Source organism: Lipomyces chichibuensis (assembly GCF_038497645.1).
Source record: "Lipomyces chichibuensis strain CBS 12929 unplaced genomic scaffold V1513scaffold_7, whole genome shotgun sequence".
Lineage (NCBI taxonomy): Eukaryota > Fungi > Ascomycota > Lipomycetes > Lipomycetales > Lipomycetaceae > Lipomyces > Lipomyces chichibuensis.
This window is the reverse complement of record NW_027117459.1, coordinates 382,663-396,750: the sequence shown is the minus strand read 5'-3', so window position 1 is coordinate 396,750 and position 14,088 is coordinate 382,663. Positions and strand designations below refer to the sequence as shown.

At 47.3% G+C, this 14,088-nt stretch overlaps 6 protein-coding genes across 6 annotated transcripts; 3 read left to right on the top strand and 3 right to left on the bottom strand.

The window, feature by feature from the left end:
• Positions 1–812: 812 nt before the first annotated feature.
• On the top strand, positions 813–2,069 carry V1513DRAFT_424074 (uncharacterized protein; the record flags this gene model as incomplete). The annotated part of the gene is made up of 4 exons (XM_066896066.1): positions 813–842; positions 892–1,050; positions 1,112–1,318; positions 1,371–2,069. The coding sequence occupies 4 exons, from the start codon at positions 813–815 to the stop codon at positions 2,067–2,069; spliced, it is 1,095 nt and encodes a 364-aa protein (XP_066754922.1).
• Positions 2,070–3,016: 947 nt separating this feature from the next.
• V1513DRAFT_300636 (uncharacterized protein) lies at positions 3,017–7,433 on the top strand. The gene is made up of 3 exons (XM_066894626.1): positions 3,017–3,718; positions 3,775–4,063; positions 4,125–7,433. The coding sequence occupies exons 1-3, from the start codon at positions 3,268–3,270 to the stop codon at positions 7,219–7,221; spliced, it is 3,837 nt and encodes a 1,278-aa protein (XP_066754921.1). The 5' UTR covers positions 3,017–3,267; the 3' UTR covers positions 7,222–7,433.
• A 211-nt stretch (positions 7,434–7,644) lies between these two features.
• V1513DRAFT_430416 (uncharacterized protein) lies at positions 7,645–8,379 on the bottom strand (the record flags this gene model as incomplete). Its single annotated transcript, XM_066896347.1, has 1 exon — positions 7,645–8,379. One exon carries the CDS (start codon positions 8,377–8,379, stop codon positions 7,645–7,647), a length of 735 nt encoding a protein of 244 aa, XP_066754920.1.
• A 158-nt stretch (positions 8,380–8,537) lies between these two features.
• Positions 8,538–10,056, top strand: V1513DRAFT_440853 (proliferating cell nuclear antigen, N-terminal domain-containing protein). The gene is made up of 3 exons (XM_066897432.1): positions 8,538–8,712; positions 8,867–9,019; positions 9,075–10,056. The coding sequence occupies exons 2-3, from the start codon at positions 8,978–8,980 to the stop codon at positions 9,801–9,803; spliced, it is 771 nt and encodes a 256-aa protein (XP_066754919.1). The 5' UTR covers positions 8,538–8,712; positions 8,867–8,977; the 3' UTR covers positions 9,804–10,056.
• V1513DRAFT_440852 (acyl-CoA N-acyltransferase) lies at positions 9,988–11,116 on the bottom strand. Its single transcript, XM_066897431.1, has one exon. The coding sequence runs from the start codon at positions 10,867–10,869 to the stop codon at positions 10,132–10,134; it is 738 nt and encodes a 245-aa protein (XP_066754918.1). The 5' UTR covers positions 10,870–11,116; the 3' UTR covers positions 9,988–10,131.
• Positions 11,117–11,713: 597 nt separating this feature from the next.
• On the bottom strand, positions 11,714–13,944 carry V1513DRAFT_440849 (LETM1-like protein-domain-containing protein). The gene is made up of 2 exons (XM_066897430.1): positions 13,765–13,944; positions 11,714–13,537 (listed from the first exon to the last, which is right to left on the bottom strand). Exons 1-2 carry the CDS (start codon positions 13,850–13,852, stop codon positions 12,027–12,029), a joined length of 1,599 nt encoding a protein of 532 aa, XP_066754917.1. The 5' UTR covers positions 13,853–13,944; the 3' UTR covers positions 11,714–12,026.
• Positions 13,945–14,088: the final 144 nt, after the last annotated feature.

Sequence of the window (14,088 nt, the reverse complement as noted above, 5' to 3'; positions counted from 1 at the left end):
GTTCTTTATTTATCAATGCCATTATCACCAATGCTATATAAATCGCTCATTGGATAAACCGCGGGATGTTCTATCACAGTCAATTGTTCCTTACAATTTGGTTGTTAGGAAACTACACTCGCGCATGTGGTAGCTCGCTAATCTTGAGCCGCAGTTTGGATAAAGTATTTCCCCGCATTGTCGCACTCTAGCTAGGGACGATTTTACCAAGTCTGTGGACCCGTTGGCCGTGGCAAGTTCCATTGCTGACCATTTCAAACCTCTCGGCGGACGAATACTGGACAGGTTCCTGCCTGTCGAGCTACAGATGAATATGAGTGAGCGATAGTCTAGGTTCATTACGCAATCGTGGAAGAATCGCATTTGGTATGACGTCATGGTCGATCGCACACGGAGGAATCTGGGAAGCCCGCCGATCAAATTGGGCTTATTGACAAAGGAATACAAAAGAAGCCCATGTAGTGCAGTAAATATGCTCCTAGCTCATGCATCTAGATATCGGCGGAAAGATAGTTGATTGCTATCGCTGAGCGATCGCGGGAAAGTGCGGGGGCAAGGTTCGCCAGACCAAACTCTTGCGGTCAACGTGGACAATCTATGTCAGGCCCACTCGCTAATTTGCTCCACGCTCTATAACAAGGCGCAAACGGCGTCCTTGTCAATTGTAAACCGATATAAATATGACATCGCTGCCCACAACCTGCCGCCAGACCTGATCCTTGATAATCACCTATTCTTCTCATTCCAATTTCATCCAGTCTCAACACGTGGCAGTTATTTTGTACGCATCCAATAGCCTCTAAATACTAGCAATGGTCAAAGTTTTAGCAGTTTTGTATAAGGTTAGTGATCAATTATAACTTCTGTGAAATACAGTCTAACAGATATTAGGGGGGCCAGCACGCCAAGGACGAGCCCCGCATGTACGGGTGTCTCGAGAATGAACTTGGCATCCGTGAGTGGCTCGAATCGCAAGGCCATACTTATGTTACCACCGACTCGAAGGAAGGCCCAGACAGTGTCCTCGACCGCGAAATTGTCGATGCGGAGGCAAGAAGCCGATTATACTCTCTGCAGCTGCATGCTAGAACGGACTGACACCAATTTGCAGATTGTGGTAACTACTCCGTTCCACCCCGGATATATTACTCGTGAGAGAATTGAGAAGGCCAAAAACCTGAAGCTGCTAGTTACTGCTGGTGTCGGCTCAGACCACATTGACTTGACTGCCGCCAACGAGCAAAATATAACTGTGGCTGAAGTTACTGGGTCCAATGTCACCTCTGTCGCTGAACATGTCGTCATGACGATCTTGGCTGTATGTACTTTATTATTGAATGTCCTGATACATTATACTGATGAGTTTGCAGCTTGTCCGAAACTTCGTCCCTGCTCATGAGCAAATTGTCAATAATGAGTGGGATGTTGCAGCTGCCGCAAAGAATTCATTTGACTTGGAAGGTAAAGTTATTGCTACTATCGGCTCTGGTCGCATCGGTCAGCGAGTTCTGAAACGTCTTGTTGCCTTTGAACCCAAAGAGCTTCTTTACTACGACTATCAGCCTCTATCTCCTGAGCTTGAGAAGGAACTGCATGCCCGCCGTGTCGAGTCCCTAGAAGAACTTGTCTCTCAGGCTGATGTTGTAACCGTCAACTGCCCTCTTCATGAGTCCACGCATGGCTTGGTTAACAAGGACTTGCTGGCAAAGTTCAAAAAAGGTGCATGGCTGGTCAACACTGCTCGCGGTGCCATTTGTGTCAAGGAAGATATCGCAGCTGCAGTCAAGTCTGGTCAGTTACGTGGATACGGTGGAGACGTCTGGTTCCCTCAGCCTGCCCCTGCCAATCACCCATGGAGAGACATGCGTAACTCGTACGGTGGTGGTAACGCCATGACTCCTCACATCTCCGGTACTTCGATTGACGCCCAGGTCCGATATGCGCAAGGTACTAAGAATATCATCGAGACTTACTTAAAGGGCACTAAGGATTACCGTCCTCAAGACTTGATTGTCATCGATGGCCACTATGCTACCCGCGCATACGGCGCAGATAAGACGACAAAGTAGACACAATCTGATTTAAATATGAGTTTTGGATTGCGTCAAACGATGTCTCTTTCGTTTCTGTTGATATAATTTGTTATGATGGATATGACGATGGCAACTTCTCATGTAGCAACGTCATTTGAAGTCCACATTCTTCAGATAGGATATTCTGTTGTACTTGTCTATTAATCGCCAAAGGATCAATGCTTATATATGTCATTTTGGAAATGCACAGATTAGACATGGCTGACGGATAATACCTGCTCTGATGCAACTGGTATTTCCCTGACTTTGGACAAACCCAAAAACAGAAGGGAAACCCTTGCCCAAGACGATTTTTATGAAAATAGACTCGAACTAGTAACAAGATATGGTAACTATAGAAGGAGGCGTCTCTCACTAGAAGAAGATTCCGATGCTGCCCCCGTTGCACATGCCAAACAGGCATAAAATACGCAGATCAGTATGCAGTTGACATTCCGTTGTAGATAACTATTATGCGAAGAAACCCTAAACTCATTTAACTTCACGTGTCACAACTTTGCCCCTGCCACACATTCCAATTATACGTGAAGCACAGCAGAAGCAATCTCCAGCAAACGTTTAGCCTCAACTTGCTTGCTGATTGGGCTGTTCAGCCAGGAACCAGAACTGTCAAAAAAATGCACAATCGCCTGAAATATTACTGGCTGCCACGGCTCACAAGATATAGATGATGCAGAATCTGCTGCTCCAATATTGTTGTTGTGATTTGGTGATTCATGTTAAATTTTGAATGCCCCTGAACCATTCCTACGGGCTAATAATGTCTGAACTGAGGCATCAAGACAGGAAAAGTTCCTGGATTGATGCTACACGCTGTAACTGCAGTTAACCGTGTCCTGTTACTCCTTCATACAAGAGATTCACAATTGCGACGACGCGTCGCACTGTGCCTAGCTTAATTTGCTGATATGGCCACCGCGTGATCGCGTTCCCATCAGTTTGCACTCTATTCGAGCTACGTTCCTGATAGCCACTAGACCTGCTGTGCGTGCCTCATCCCAAAAGTGTGTCTGAGGGGGGTTCTGTTTTCCTGATATACTCCTATGTACTCCTTGAGCTTTACCTTCCTTTGACTTCTCTTTACTTTCTTACACTTATACCGACACATCTATATCGCAATTCTTGTCGTCACAATTCTTAACTCCTCATCTCTGTGATCGTCCTGATCAACAAGATGCCCGGGTTTTTCCGCGGTTTTCGACCTTTGGATGCAAGGCGGAATTTCGCGTCTCCGATTGGTCCTCAATCACCTCTCGATTCAGTACATGATATTGTCAGTGATCTCCCCCGATACTCACCTGATGACATATGGGCACGTACATCAATATCTCTCGATGTGGCCGACCGCTTCACCGGTCTTGCAATTGAGGAAATAAAGTTACGCGGTGTGCTAGAACCATTGGTGCTATTGCCATACCGACCCAATTACGATCTTATCGAAGCTAAGCGTTTCGTTCACCGAATATTTTACGAAGCTGACGCGTTGGTCTCGTCAGAAATTCAGCGCGAGATCAAGCTTTCGGACGTGTTTGTAATTGTAAGCGCGTTAAAGTGGGTCTGGGCGCGTATCCCCGGTGGAATTGTGACATGGGATGTATACGAACTGTTTAAAGCGGGTGAAGAAGGTACGGCGCGATATTTGACTCTTATTTTACTGTCGTCATTGTTCTAACGATATTAGATGCCGGCAGGGCCCAGAACGCGTTCAAGATGATTATCCCCGTTGCGGCTGACTCGCCTGCACGATCACGTATTATTTTCAATTTCTTCGACTTGCTGTCGGCTCTCGCATCGCACTGGAAAACGTCGGGTATGGGTGGACGCAAAGTCGCGCGTTTGGCTGCTTGGTGGGCATTCCCCCTGAGCGAGGATATGGCACGTCTTGCAGCAGAGAGCGATAATGTCAATGGCGCTTTTGGTGGTCCCCAGACAAGACCAACGTTTTCAGAAGGATACAAAATTTGGTCAAAGTAAGTGATTTCAAATGTCTATCGCGTATCCAGATCAGTCTTTAACCAGCCAACGTTATAGGGCAGCCGATGCTTCCGCTCACTTATTCTTTGGATATCTGCGCTCCCAGTCGGCCTCTCCCACTGCAACTTTAGCATCTATCTCCCCTCTGCCTATCGCTCTGAGCACATTGCTTTCATCAACCCCTTATCCGCCAACAACTTCGAATGCCTCCTCGTCGACAGACGCGTTACTCTTGTCTGCTTTTGTGAAAAGTTACTCATCCTCGCCAAGACACATCCTTGGCCGATTCCATGGTCTCGCTCGTCGCAATCCTAATGTTGGCGACGTCTCAGCAAACGACACGGCCGTCGAAGCCTTCCTTTACGCGTCCCAGCGTAGCTCAACAGCTGGGATCGACAGCTTCTTGACTGATGAATTCACAAGAATCCTGAACAAGATGTGCTCATATAACTCGGAGTCCAACGAGAAGTCCGCTTCTGCGGGTACGGCGCATGTTAAGCCAATCAATTCCGATGCCTCTGCGTACATATCTCGGACATCGAAAAAGTCCAACGTCCTCCGATCAGCACAATCAATGTGTTCAGAGGAATGGGCACATTTCAAGGATTACGGATTTTGGAATGACGCTGTTCGCGATTCTCCAAATTCGGATACCGAGGCGATTGAACGACAACCTCGCACGCGAAACACCAGTGGCTCGTCCAAGTGGTCTACTGAAAGTTCTAACGGTCCAGAGACACCACCTGCTGTTAATAGTTGGTCACAATTTATGTCTCGCGGGTTCCCAACAGAGTCGTCCCCAATGCTTTCAAATCCAGGGCTGTTGTTACCATCGGCCGAACTGTTATTCCGCGCGCCACCCCGACGCAAGCATCTGCCACCGAGAACAGTCGACGGCGAATCCGATGCATCTATTCAGCAGTCTCTAGAAATCGCCAAGTTGCCACTTGACGATGCTTTCTGGTGGACTTGGTTGTGTGCACACGGTCCTGAAGAGCTAAGCAGTCGACAGTCTATCTTCGCCGCTCATGTTATTGTGGAGTTTGACGCAGCTGTTTCCGAGATTTCGAACGTTTTGTCTGATCTGAAAAGCAAGGATCGTTTGGTCGTCTTCGAAGAGAGACTTAGTACAAAATCTATTTTACAAGATCGGACTCTATCTCAAGTTAGGGCGGCGCACCGCAGAAATAATTTTCGACGCCTTGCATCAAGGAGCTTTTTTCACAATCGAACAGAGTCAACCGTCGTTGTTGCCACTGCCGCTGCAGCCGCTGGTGTAAAATTGCGCGATCGCCCGTCGTTGTTGTCCCTTTATCGTGAATATCGGTCATCGAACGCTGCACCAGGCACGCGGACTGTGAATGTAGTGAGTGCAACAAGCCCTGGCGAAGACAGAGTCAAACGATTGCGAGAAGCGGTGCATGCAGCTGCAAGTAGTTCTCAGACTATTAGAATCAAGCCAGACGAAGAAGCGGACCGGAGTTGGGCCACCACTGGAGAACCCAGACACGCTCTCCAGGAACAGTGGTATGAGCAAGCTCGATGGAAGCATCACGTTTCTATGGTCATTGAGGTGGAAGAGGAGGTTTCAAAGGCTCTCAAGTGGGCTAATAGCGATCGCGTGGAACCGATGTCACCGTTGCAACTCCCCCAGCCTGTCCGGATGCTACCTACGCCTCCATCCTCACCGTCGCCACGCAGAATATCGGCTACAATCCGCGTCGCAGACGTGTTACAAGAAACATCTTCTCCGTCGCCGACTATATCAACTTTCAGAAACCGCCGATCTTCTGTTCACAAACGGAAGAAATTGACATTAAAGGGAAGCGCCCTGTTGCGGCGTGAGGCTGCTTCCAGCGATGCGAATGTTTCTCCGCCTCCGTCTGCTACTGTTCCGGTTCCGTCTGGTGGCAGCGTAGTCACCACTATTACTGACATAGCCAAGGATAGCGTGAGAAATTTCGGGTCCGGAAGAGTGAAAGGATTTATGGCGAAGTTCATGGGTAGGTCTGGCCCTAAGGACGATCGCACCCCTTCTTCGGAGAGTGCGGTTAGACCGCTGCCGATTGATACATCCGATATTTACAATGTTCCGCGCAGGCGGAGGTCGCCAGTATGGAAAGAGCTTGAATCTTGTGAATCAGTTACAAAAAACGAACCGATGAGACCTTCAGTCCCTGATTCCGAGCCGGAAGTGGAAGTACCGTCAACCGATATCTCAAGGTCCGACGTTGAAATTTCCATACCCACATCTGTCGAAGGCCTTCAATTAGGTATTTGTCGGAAGGATGAAGTACTTGCGGAGTCCTCGATTTCCCAGAAGCACCAATTGCCTCCTTCTCCGGTTCTCACGCCCGCGACGGAGTCAGGGCAATTCCCACAGCCAGCTACGTTTAAGCACGAAACCATGCCAGTTGAGGTCCCTTCTCCTTCCCGCGAGGGTGCACTTCTTGCGAGATCAAGTTCATTAGCCCAAGGATCCAGTTCATTGGCACCAAAATTTGGGAACCCTGCTCCCCATCCTGGCATGACAAAGAGAATACCAGCTCAGGGTCTATCTCCACGAATGCCGAGTCAGGCGCAATTCCCTGAAAGTTCAATGATGATTCAGCCGATTTTTCCATCTGCTATGTCTGGCCCTGTACTGCCGTCGCATCGCCTTGGGCGGCGCCGTCCTCTGGCACCAGGAACACCTCCGCCATTCCCACCACCTCCAGTGCCGCATATAGATTCTCGGCGAGCTGAGAGATTGTCCCAGTTATTGGTTCAGGCCACTGGCCAAGAGACTGACATGGTTCCAATTCATGGTGTGCGATCTAGCGTGTCTAAGAATATTCAGTCTAAGAATATTCAGTACTCCCGGCGTCCGTCTGCATCAGCTGTAATTGCTCCACTAGCCACACGATCAGAATATCCTCCCCCGGGCTCACCCCGATGGGCAACTATCACAGCCGATGCTAGAGATCGGGCCCTTAAAAATCAGTATCAGCAACAGCAGCAACAGACGACGCAATCATTTATTTGTCCTAGGCCCCAACCGTCACCGCTGTTAGGGACAAATCTTTTGTTGTCTCCACCGCTACAATTCCCTGTGGGCGAGAGGAGACACAAGCAAGTTCCTACGTTTGCCGATAGTCGTAACGATAGAGGTTAAGGGGTGCAAGATATTGTTTCAAAACTTCCGCTGGTTACAAATTTTTTTTTTGGTGCGACCTATTTGCGCTCGTTCCGAACTTGAAAATGGGTAATGAATTAGATTTATGATGGATTGATGAACAGGCAATGGATACTGTGCAAATGAATTGGATTGTTATTGGTGTATGATGTTTGTACTGGCAAAACTTGGGATATCATTTGTATATTAGTATTTGCGAGAGTCGAGGAAGATTGATAATATTATAATTATTACTACTGATAGCAAATTGAGATATATAGACATATACTAGCACTTACGGAAGTATAGAGAAATTGCTATTGCTACTGCCATAACAACCAGCGGTTTAAGCGTAGTTGGCGACACGGCAACGCGGTTTCGTTTCAATGGAATTTATGAGAAGTTCGTCGAACTTATGGACGATCAATAGTAGCATCCATTCATTCGTACATGTTGGCGTCGATTCGGTGCCTGTATATGAACAGATGGGGACTGTAAGATAGAACAGGTTAGTACAGCAAGTATGGACACAGTGTAAGCCTTCTGGATAAAATGCGTTACAGTAGTTGCATTGATCAGTGGATTAGAGCCTTGATCTTCTTTGTGGCTATTGCAAACTTCATCTTGGACCTCCACGCTGCCGACCGTGGACATCGTTTCGTCTTCGTCTTCGTCTTCGTCTTCGTCTTCGTCTTCGCCTTCGTCGTCGTCGTCGTCGTCGTCGTCGTCGTCGTCTTCGTCTGTTGTTGTAGTCATTTCATCGCTTTCGTCATCATCCATAAACCTGTCGAAGACTTCCAAAAAATCCTGAACATATGCGCCAATCAGTTCGCAACGGCATCCGTCGCCAAAAGACTGTATTTCTCGATCACTACTCTCTCCATCTTTATGATCTGAGTCTTCCGTGTCATTGTCCTCGCATTCTTGACTAACTAGTACCGGAGAACCCGACTTCCATTCTATTTCATCATCGCTCTCTGGCACACAACTCTCAGTCAACGACGGTGTCTCGACCCATAGTTTGCGTCGCTTGTATTGAAACGGTGGTGCGAGATTTGGCATTGGCTTTCGCGGACGATAATGATCCCAGAAATCTGCCAGTTGCGGGACGCCAACGCGCTGAAAATTGGTGTTAATTATTGACACGCAGTTTAACATTAGTGAGGCCTTACCCTACCTAAGGACGGTTAGAGTAGAATGACGTCTCCCACATAAACGCGGTAATTAAACTACATTTACACCATATCTATTGCCAAATTATGTTTTGGAGCGCGTCTTTCACGCGTCGTGTCATTCAATTTAGACTCAGTGTGGAAAATTGACGGTCGTTTGAGTGTATTGCGCCCACCGCAACTTTTGACGTTTTGTTCTCTGTGTTCTATTCTCTAAGCAAAACCGCGCACTTCTGTTTATATTTTGGTAGAGAATAGTCAAAAAATTCCACTAGTCAATACATTGGCCTAAGACATTTTTTATTTACATTTAATTAAGGTGAGTTCTATTTGATGATCGCTTTGCTTGTGAACGTGTCGCGTTCGCCACGATTCATATTACGCGTATTTGTCAGATCGCTGCCCTATGACGAGAATATTTGGAATGGTATTAGTGAAATCGGAATGATCTTATAGCACCATTTTTTCGTTAGATAGTATCTGAGGGCCTTTCGTTTGAAAGTGTTTATGTTATTCCACACGTTCCAAGAGAATTGAAGCGGATCAAAAGCTGACAGTTACAGACACCTATATAATCAATCACAATGCTGGAAGGTAAACTTGAGCAGGCTTCCCTTTTTAAGAAGGTTGGTTCTATCCACTACTTTATATCAAACGTAGTGCTGACTAACGGTCTTGTAGGTTGTCGAGGCTGTGAGAGAACTCGTTCAGGACTGCAACTTTGACTGCACGGAGAATGGCTTGGCCCTGCAGGCAATGGATACGTCCCATGTCTCTCTTGTCTCGCTCTTGCTTACCGCCGATGGTTTCTCTGAGTACCGATGCGATAGAAATCTCGCTCTCGGCATCAATCTAGTTTCGTTGACGAAGATTCTTCGGTGTGGTAATAATGAAGATATCCTCACACTTGAGGCTGGCGATTCAGCGGATTCTCTTGTTGTCCGATTTGAGAATACTCAGCAGGATCGTATGTCGGAATACGCTCTCAAGCTCATGGATATCGACCAGGAGCACCTTGGTATTCCAGAGACAGAATATGCTGCTAGCATTACCATGCCGTCGACTGAATTCCAGCGGATCTGCAGAGATATGCAGTCAATCTCGGAGAGTATCACTATTGACTGCACTAAGGGTGGTGTTAGGTTCACATGCGAGGGCGATATTGGCAACGGTAGCGTCACTTTGAAGCCAAATTCTTCAGCTGACAAACCCGAATTGTGCACAAAGATTGATCTTTCCGAGCCGGTGAGCTTGACTCTGTCTACTAAATACTTGCTCAACTTCTGCAAGGCTACTGGTTTGTCTCAGCAGGTTACGCTTAAGCTTGCCGATGAGAATCCGATCTTGGTTGAGTACCCCCTGTCGGCAGGTCACTTGCGATTCTACTTGGCTCCCAAGTTGGACGAGTGAAGTTTTATAGATTTCCGGCAGCATAAAAATTTCTACGTTATAGATAATTTCGGCGGGTGTAACTAAATTTATGGTCGAGTGGATGAGGGTATTATGTATTTGTAACAGGAAATTGTCTTTGCAATGGTGTTATATATGTCTTGTCTTATTGTCTATGGTTTTGAAATGTCTGCAATAGTCCTGACTTCCTATCGTTTGTGTTTTATATTCCATTTTTGTACCGTAATTACCTTAAAATATTTACAAATCTAATAGTTGAAATATACAACGATGCACCGCTCGTGCCCCTCAATATCGTACATCGACCTTACCATCACCAGCAGCAGCATTATATGTACATACCCCCGGCTCCCGAACTTGCGCCGGCTTCTCCATCACCTCCATTATGGGGACTAGTATCAAGTTCATTGGCAAGAACACAATACCGGATCGTACTCTCGACTTTCACTGGCAGTACCAGTCGGAAAGCATCGCTCGCATTCATGTAATATCTATGCATTCGCTTACTCCTAATAAATCCCATTCTCTCGTACAAACGAATTGCGGACTCATTGTCAACCTCTGTCTCCAGAACAATCTCTTCTGCGCCATCTTCTATCATGCAATCTATCGCAAGTCGAACAAGCTTGGTGGCTATGCCACGACCTCTGTATGTGGTTGCAACAGCTAGCATGGCAATGTAGCCTCGTAGCTTTACGCCTCTATGCGATGCTAGCTTGCAAACAACGACGCCAACTAGGTTATCCTCCTGTGTTTGCGTGCCGGCATCAGCAGGGGACTTTTCTGCAGTCGTTGGCTCTGTCGATGATGACGCTGGAGAGGTCCGTACACCTGTGTCTAGGGCCAAAAAACATAAATGCGGCCACTGGTATATGAAATACCTATACACATATATTCCATAAGGCTCCGACAGGTCTTGCGAGATTAGTTGTCGGATAGCGGTTAGGTCCCGCTCTGCCGTTTCCCGCGGAGCATCCCGTGAAGCTGCAGCATTCTCATCTCCAGCCGCTGTCGCTGGAGGAACCGATGTCTGTGGCGGTTCATATTTTCGGTATATTATCGGCATTGTGTGATGATTTTGGTTAAAATTAGCATTAGTGGTCGACAATTGCGGATGTCATCGATGTTGCTTTTTGATCGTTGCTGGGGAATTCGCCAAATTCGCCGCCGACGAAAACCCGCCAGGGAATATAAACATCACGTAATTACCTCCAACACTCCAAGGTACTAAGAGGTCAACGTATCGGACGTAGGCAAATGCGGCACGGAATTATCAGTTTTACTCATTAATCTCATCATTCTTGAAGATGTTGTCATCTCGGTTGCTGGGTTCCACAGGCGTATCGCCGATTCCGCCAACAACTACTCGATCCTCGACAGGCTCATCGCTATCGTCTACGTCGTCGCTTGGCCGAGCGATCGCCGCAGCTTCAGCAAGTCAGCCCAGCTCGCCTCCAGAGATTACTACTGCTGAATTGATTTCGGATTTGTCAACTTTGTTCGCAACCGCGCAATCTAGTTCGCAATCATCTTCTGTGTGCAACGTTGTCTCATTGCCATCCTCATCAGCCAGCGGGAGCAGCGATGTTGACGAGGATCCGACATTGCACAAAGTCAGAGAGGTACTCAAATTTCAGTCAGTGATATTAGAAAAGCAAGCTCAATTTCAGCCATCAGAACGGAGCGTGAGTGGCACTATAAGTCCACCGCCTGCAATGGGACGATCAAGAAGGGGTGGTATGCAGTCGCAAGATGCGCTTGAGATGGCTGTTGCAGAGGTCGAGAGGGATGTTTTAATGATGCTAGATCGTATGAAGCAGTCTGGATTGGATGTTAATGGAAGCGATATGTGACCCTCGAGGCAGGGGCTTGTTGAGCATTGTACGGAGTTCATGGGATTGACTTGGATGTACGATATATTTATTCCATTGAAGTACTGATTATTACACATAGATCTATGCACAGTTAGGTCTGAAACCAAAGCAACACAACGCGCAGCAACAAATGAATTCATGTACAAAATTCCCCAAAGTGTAAATACAAAACAGGATTTGGCAAGCATATCCAATAGTTCCCTTTTGTAACTATTTTGTAAATCTTAGCGTGGACCGCCATGCTATACTACAAATTTTCAGCTCCAACATAAATAAACCATCTTTTTAGAGTCGAGAATGTTGATACTGTATTCTAGATGTCCACCTTCTCGGTGAATAACGCATAAACCTACTTAGTCTGGTCCTTTGGAGGCTCGTGCATGACAGGTTCATCATCCACAGAGACGTCGTCCTTGATGACCTTACCAGTCTTCGAGATCTCTTCGTTCTCATCTTTGATAAGCTCCTCCTGTTCTTTTACGACCTCCAACCTCTGCTTATTGGTAGCAGTTCCCTCCGCGTGGTGAACTTGTAGCTCAGCTTCGTGGTACAACTCGTCAGGAATAGAGCTTAATACGGACAGGAGCGCATCATAGTGTGAGTCAATCGACTCACTTGCACCATAAGTATATGCAGCAGAAAGAAGTAGTAACGTGCTAGGGACATTTTGTCGAAGACGGAGGTCAAGCCAATTTTGCAAGTCATCACGGAGTCGGGCGGGGGAAACACCATGGGACTTGACACCTCGAGACTGGCACGCCGACTGCAGCTCAGTAACCGACAATGAGTTAACACCTTCATAGTCGATCGCTCGATCGTCTCGCTTAGTTTGGCGCATTCGGTGTCGGATCTGATATCTCAAGACCATATCGGTGCCGAACGTCGGAAGATTCATATATCGCGCCATGGCGACTAGCTGCGGTCGCGAAAGGTTGTCAAGAACGATATCATCCTTAAACATGCGGCAGACGCTCAATAGCTCTTCGCGGCTAGGTGACTCGCCAGAAGTTCGGACTTTTCTGAAGAACTCGGCGAATAGCTCTCGTTGGGCGTTGTTTGATGTCTGCGGGAGTACCAGTCCACTTTCCTTGACAGTGCTACGTAGGAACTCTGACACTTCTTTCCGAGTCTTCCGCAGATTTTTGATTCTTTTCTCCTTCGCCACCGCACCCTCAAAAGTTGACGGTAGCATGTTAGGGAACAACTTCAATGCGACTGGGAGTAACAGCTCCGCAAATGGCACAATAATGAAGACCGAGAAAGGTACAAGCCGAATGAGATCTTCAGTCGTACGCTTCAATTGGCGGCCTTCTCGTCGAGTGAGTTCGTATCCCGCCAACATCTTCATTGCAAGCTTTAAAGAGATCTTGATTTCGACACCTAGCAGCCTTGTACCATCCCAGGTATGCTGAATGACATCCTTGATCTTCGTCCATAAGCTAGACTGTGGCTTCTTTTCTGTCGCCACCGGCTTAGCCTGCTTGTTGGCAGTCGTGACTGTAGTAGTTGTACCAGCTTCTGCCAATGTGGAAACTGGTAACTTCTCTATCTCGCCAACAATACTCTCGCTCGCCTTATCAGCACTTCGTTCAGCCTTTTCCTTGGCCTCCGAAATCTCCTTTAGACCCTCTTTATTCTCCGTCGTTGCTGACTCTGACTTAACATTCCGCTCAGGGGGCGTGACATGCGTAATAGGAATAGGGGACCGTCTCAACGGCGGTAACGGCGGCTGTGGCCCTGAAGATACATTTGTAGTTTCTGTGCTATAATTCTTTCGCAAGAGGAAAATAAACCGAGATAGATCCTCCGCAGCCTGGGGGCTGGTGGAGCCAGTTCTAAGCCGAACTGTCCGAGAAAACCCTGCAAAGTCATGTCAGCATTTTTTTCACCATATTGGCGACAGCGTAATAGCATTGCTGGTTACAGCAATTTCTCTGCTATGTGAAATCCGATCAGCAGAAACTGTATAATTCTGCCCACTGATCTGCAGCAGAATAATTTTGAGAGATCGATCCAAGCGCAATCTCTGCCATTGGACGATCGTAGGTCTGTCATCAGGGCAATCGCCGCAAAATAATAATACTTACGCTGCAGATATAGTGGTGACACAGATGATCTCGACAGACGAGCAACTGCAAGGCTAGACGCGGCCGCTGACGATTCTCGGACCAACATGGTGAACTATTTTTGTGTGAGGTTTGCACGGCCAGGAGTGTTGTATGGGATGCTGGTAATCGGTCGGGCGGGCCCCGGAGCTGGCTAAAAAGAAAACTAGCGGAGTGGCAGTCGCTACACGCCTCGCAGATGTGGCAAGAACGTAATATTTTATGACGCAAACGTGCATGAGTTTGTACATCTCTGCCGTAATATTAAAGTTGTTGCGGTTTAGAACGATCCTAGCCCACCTTCGA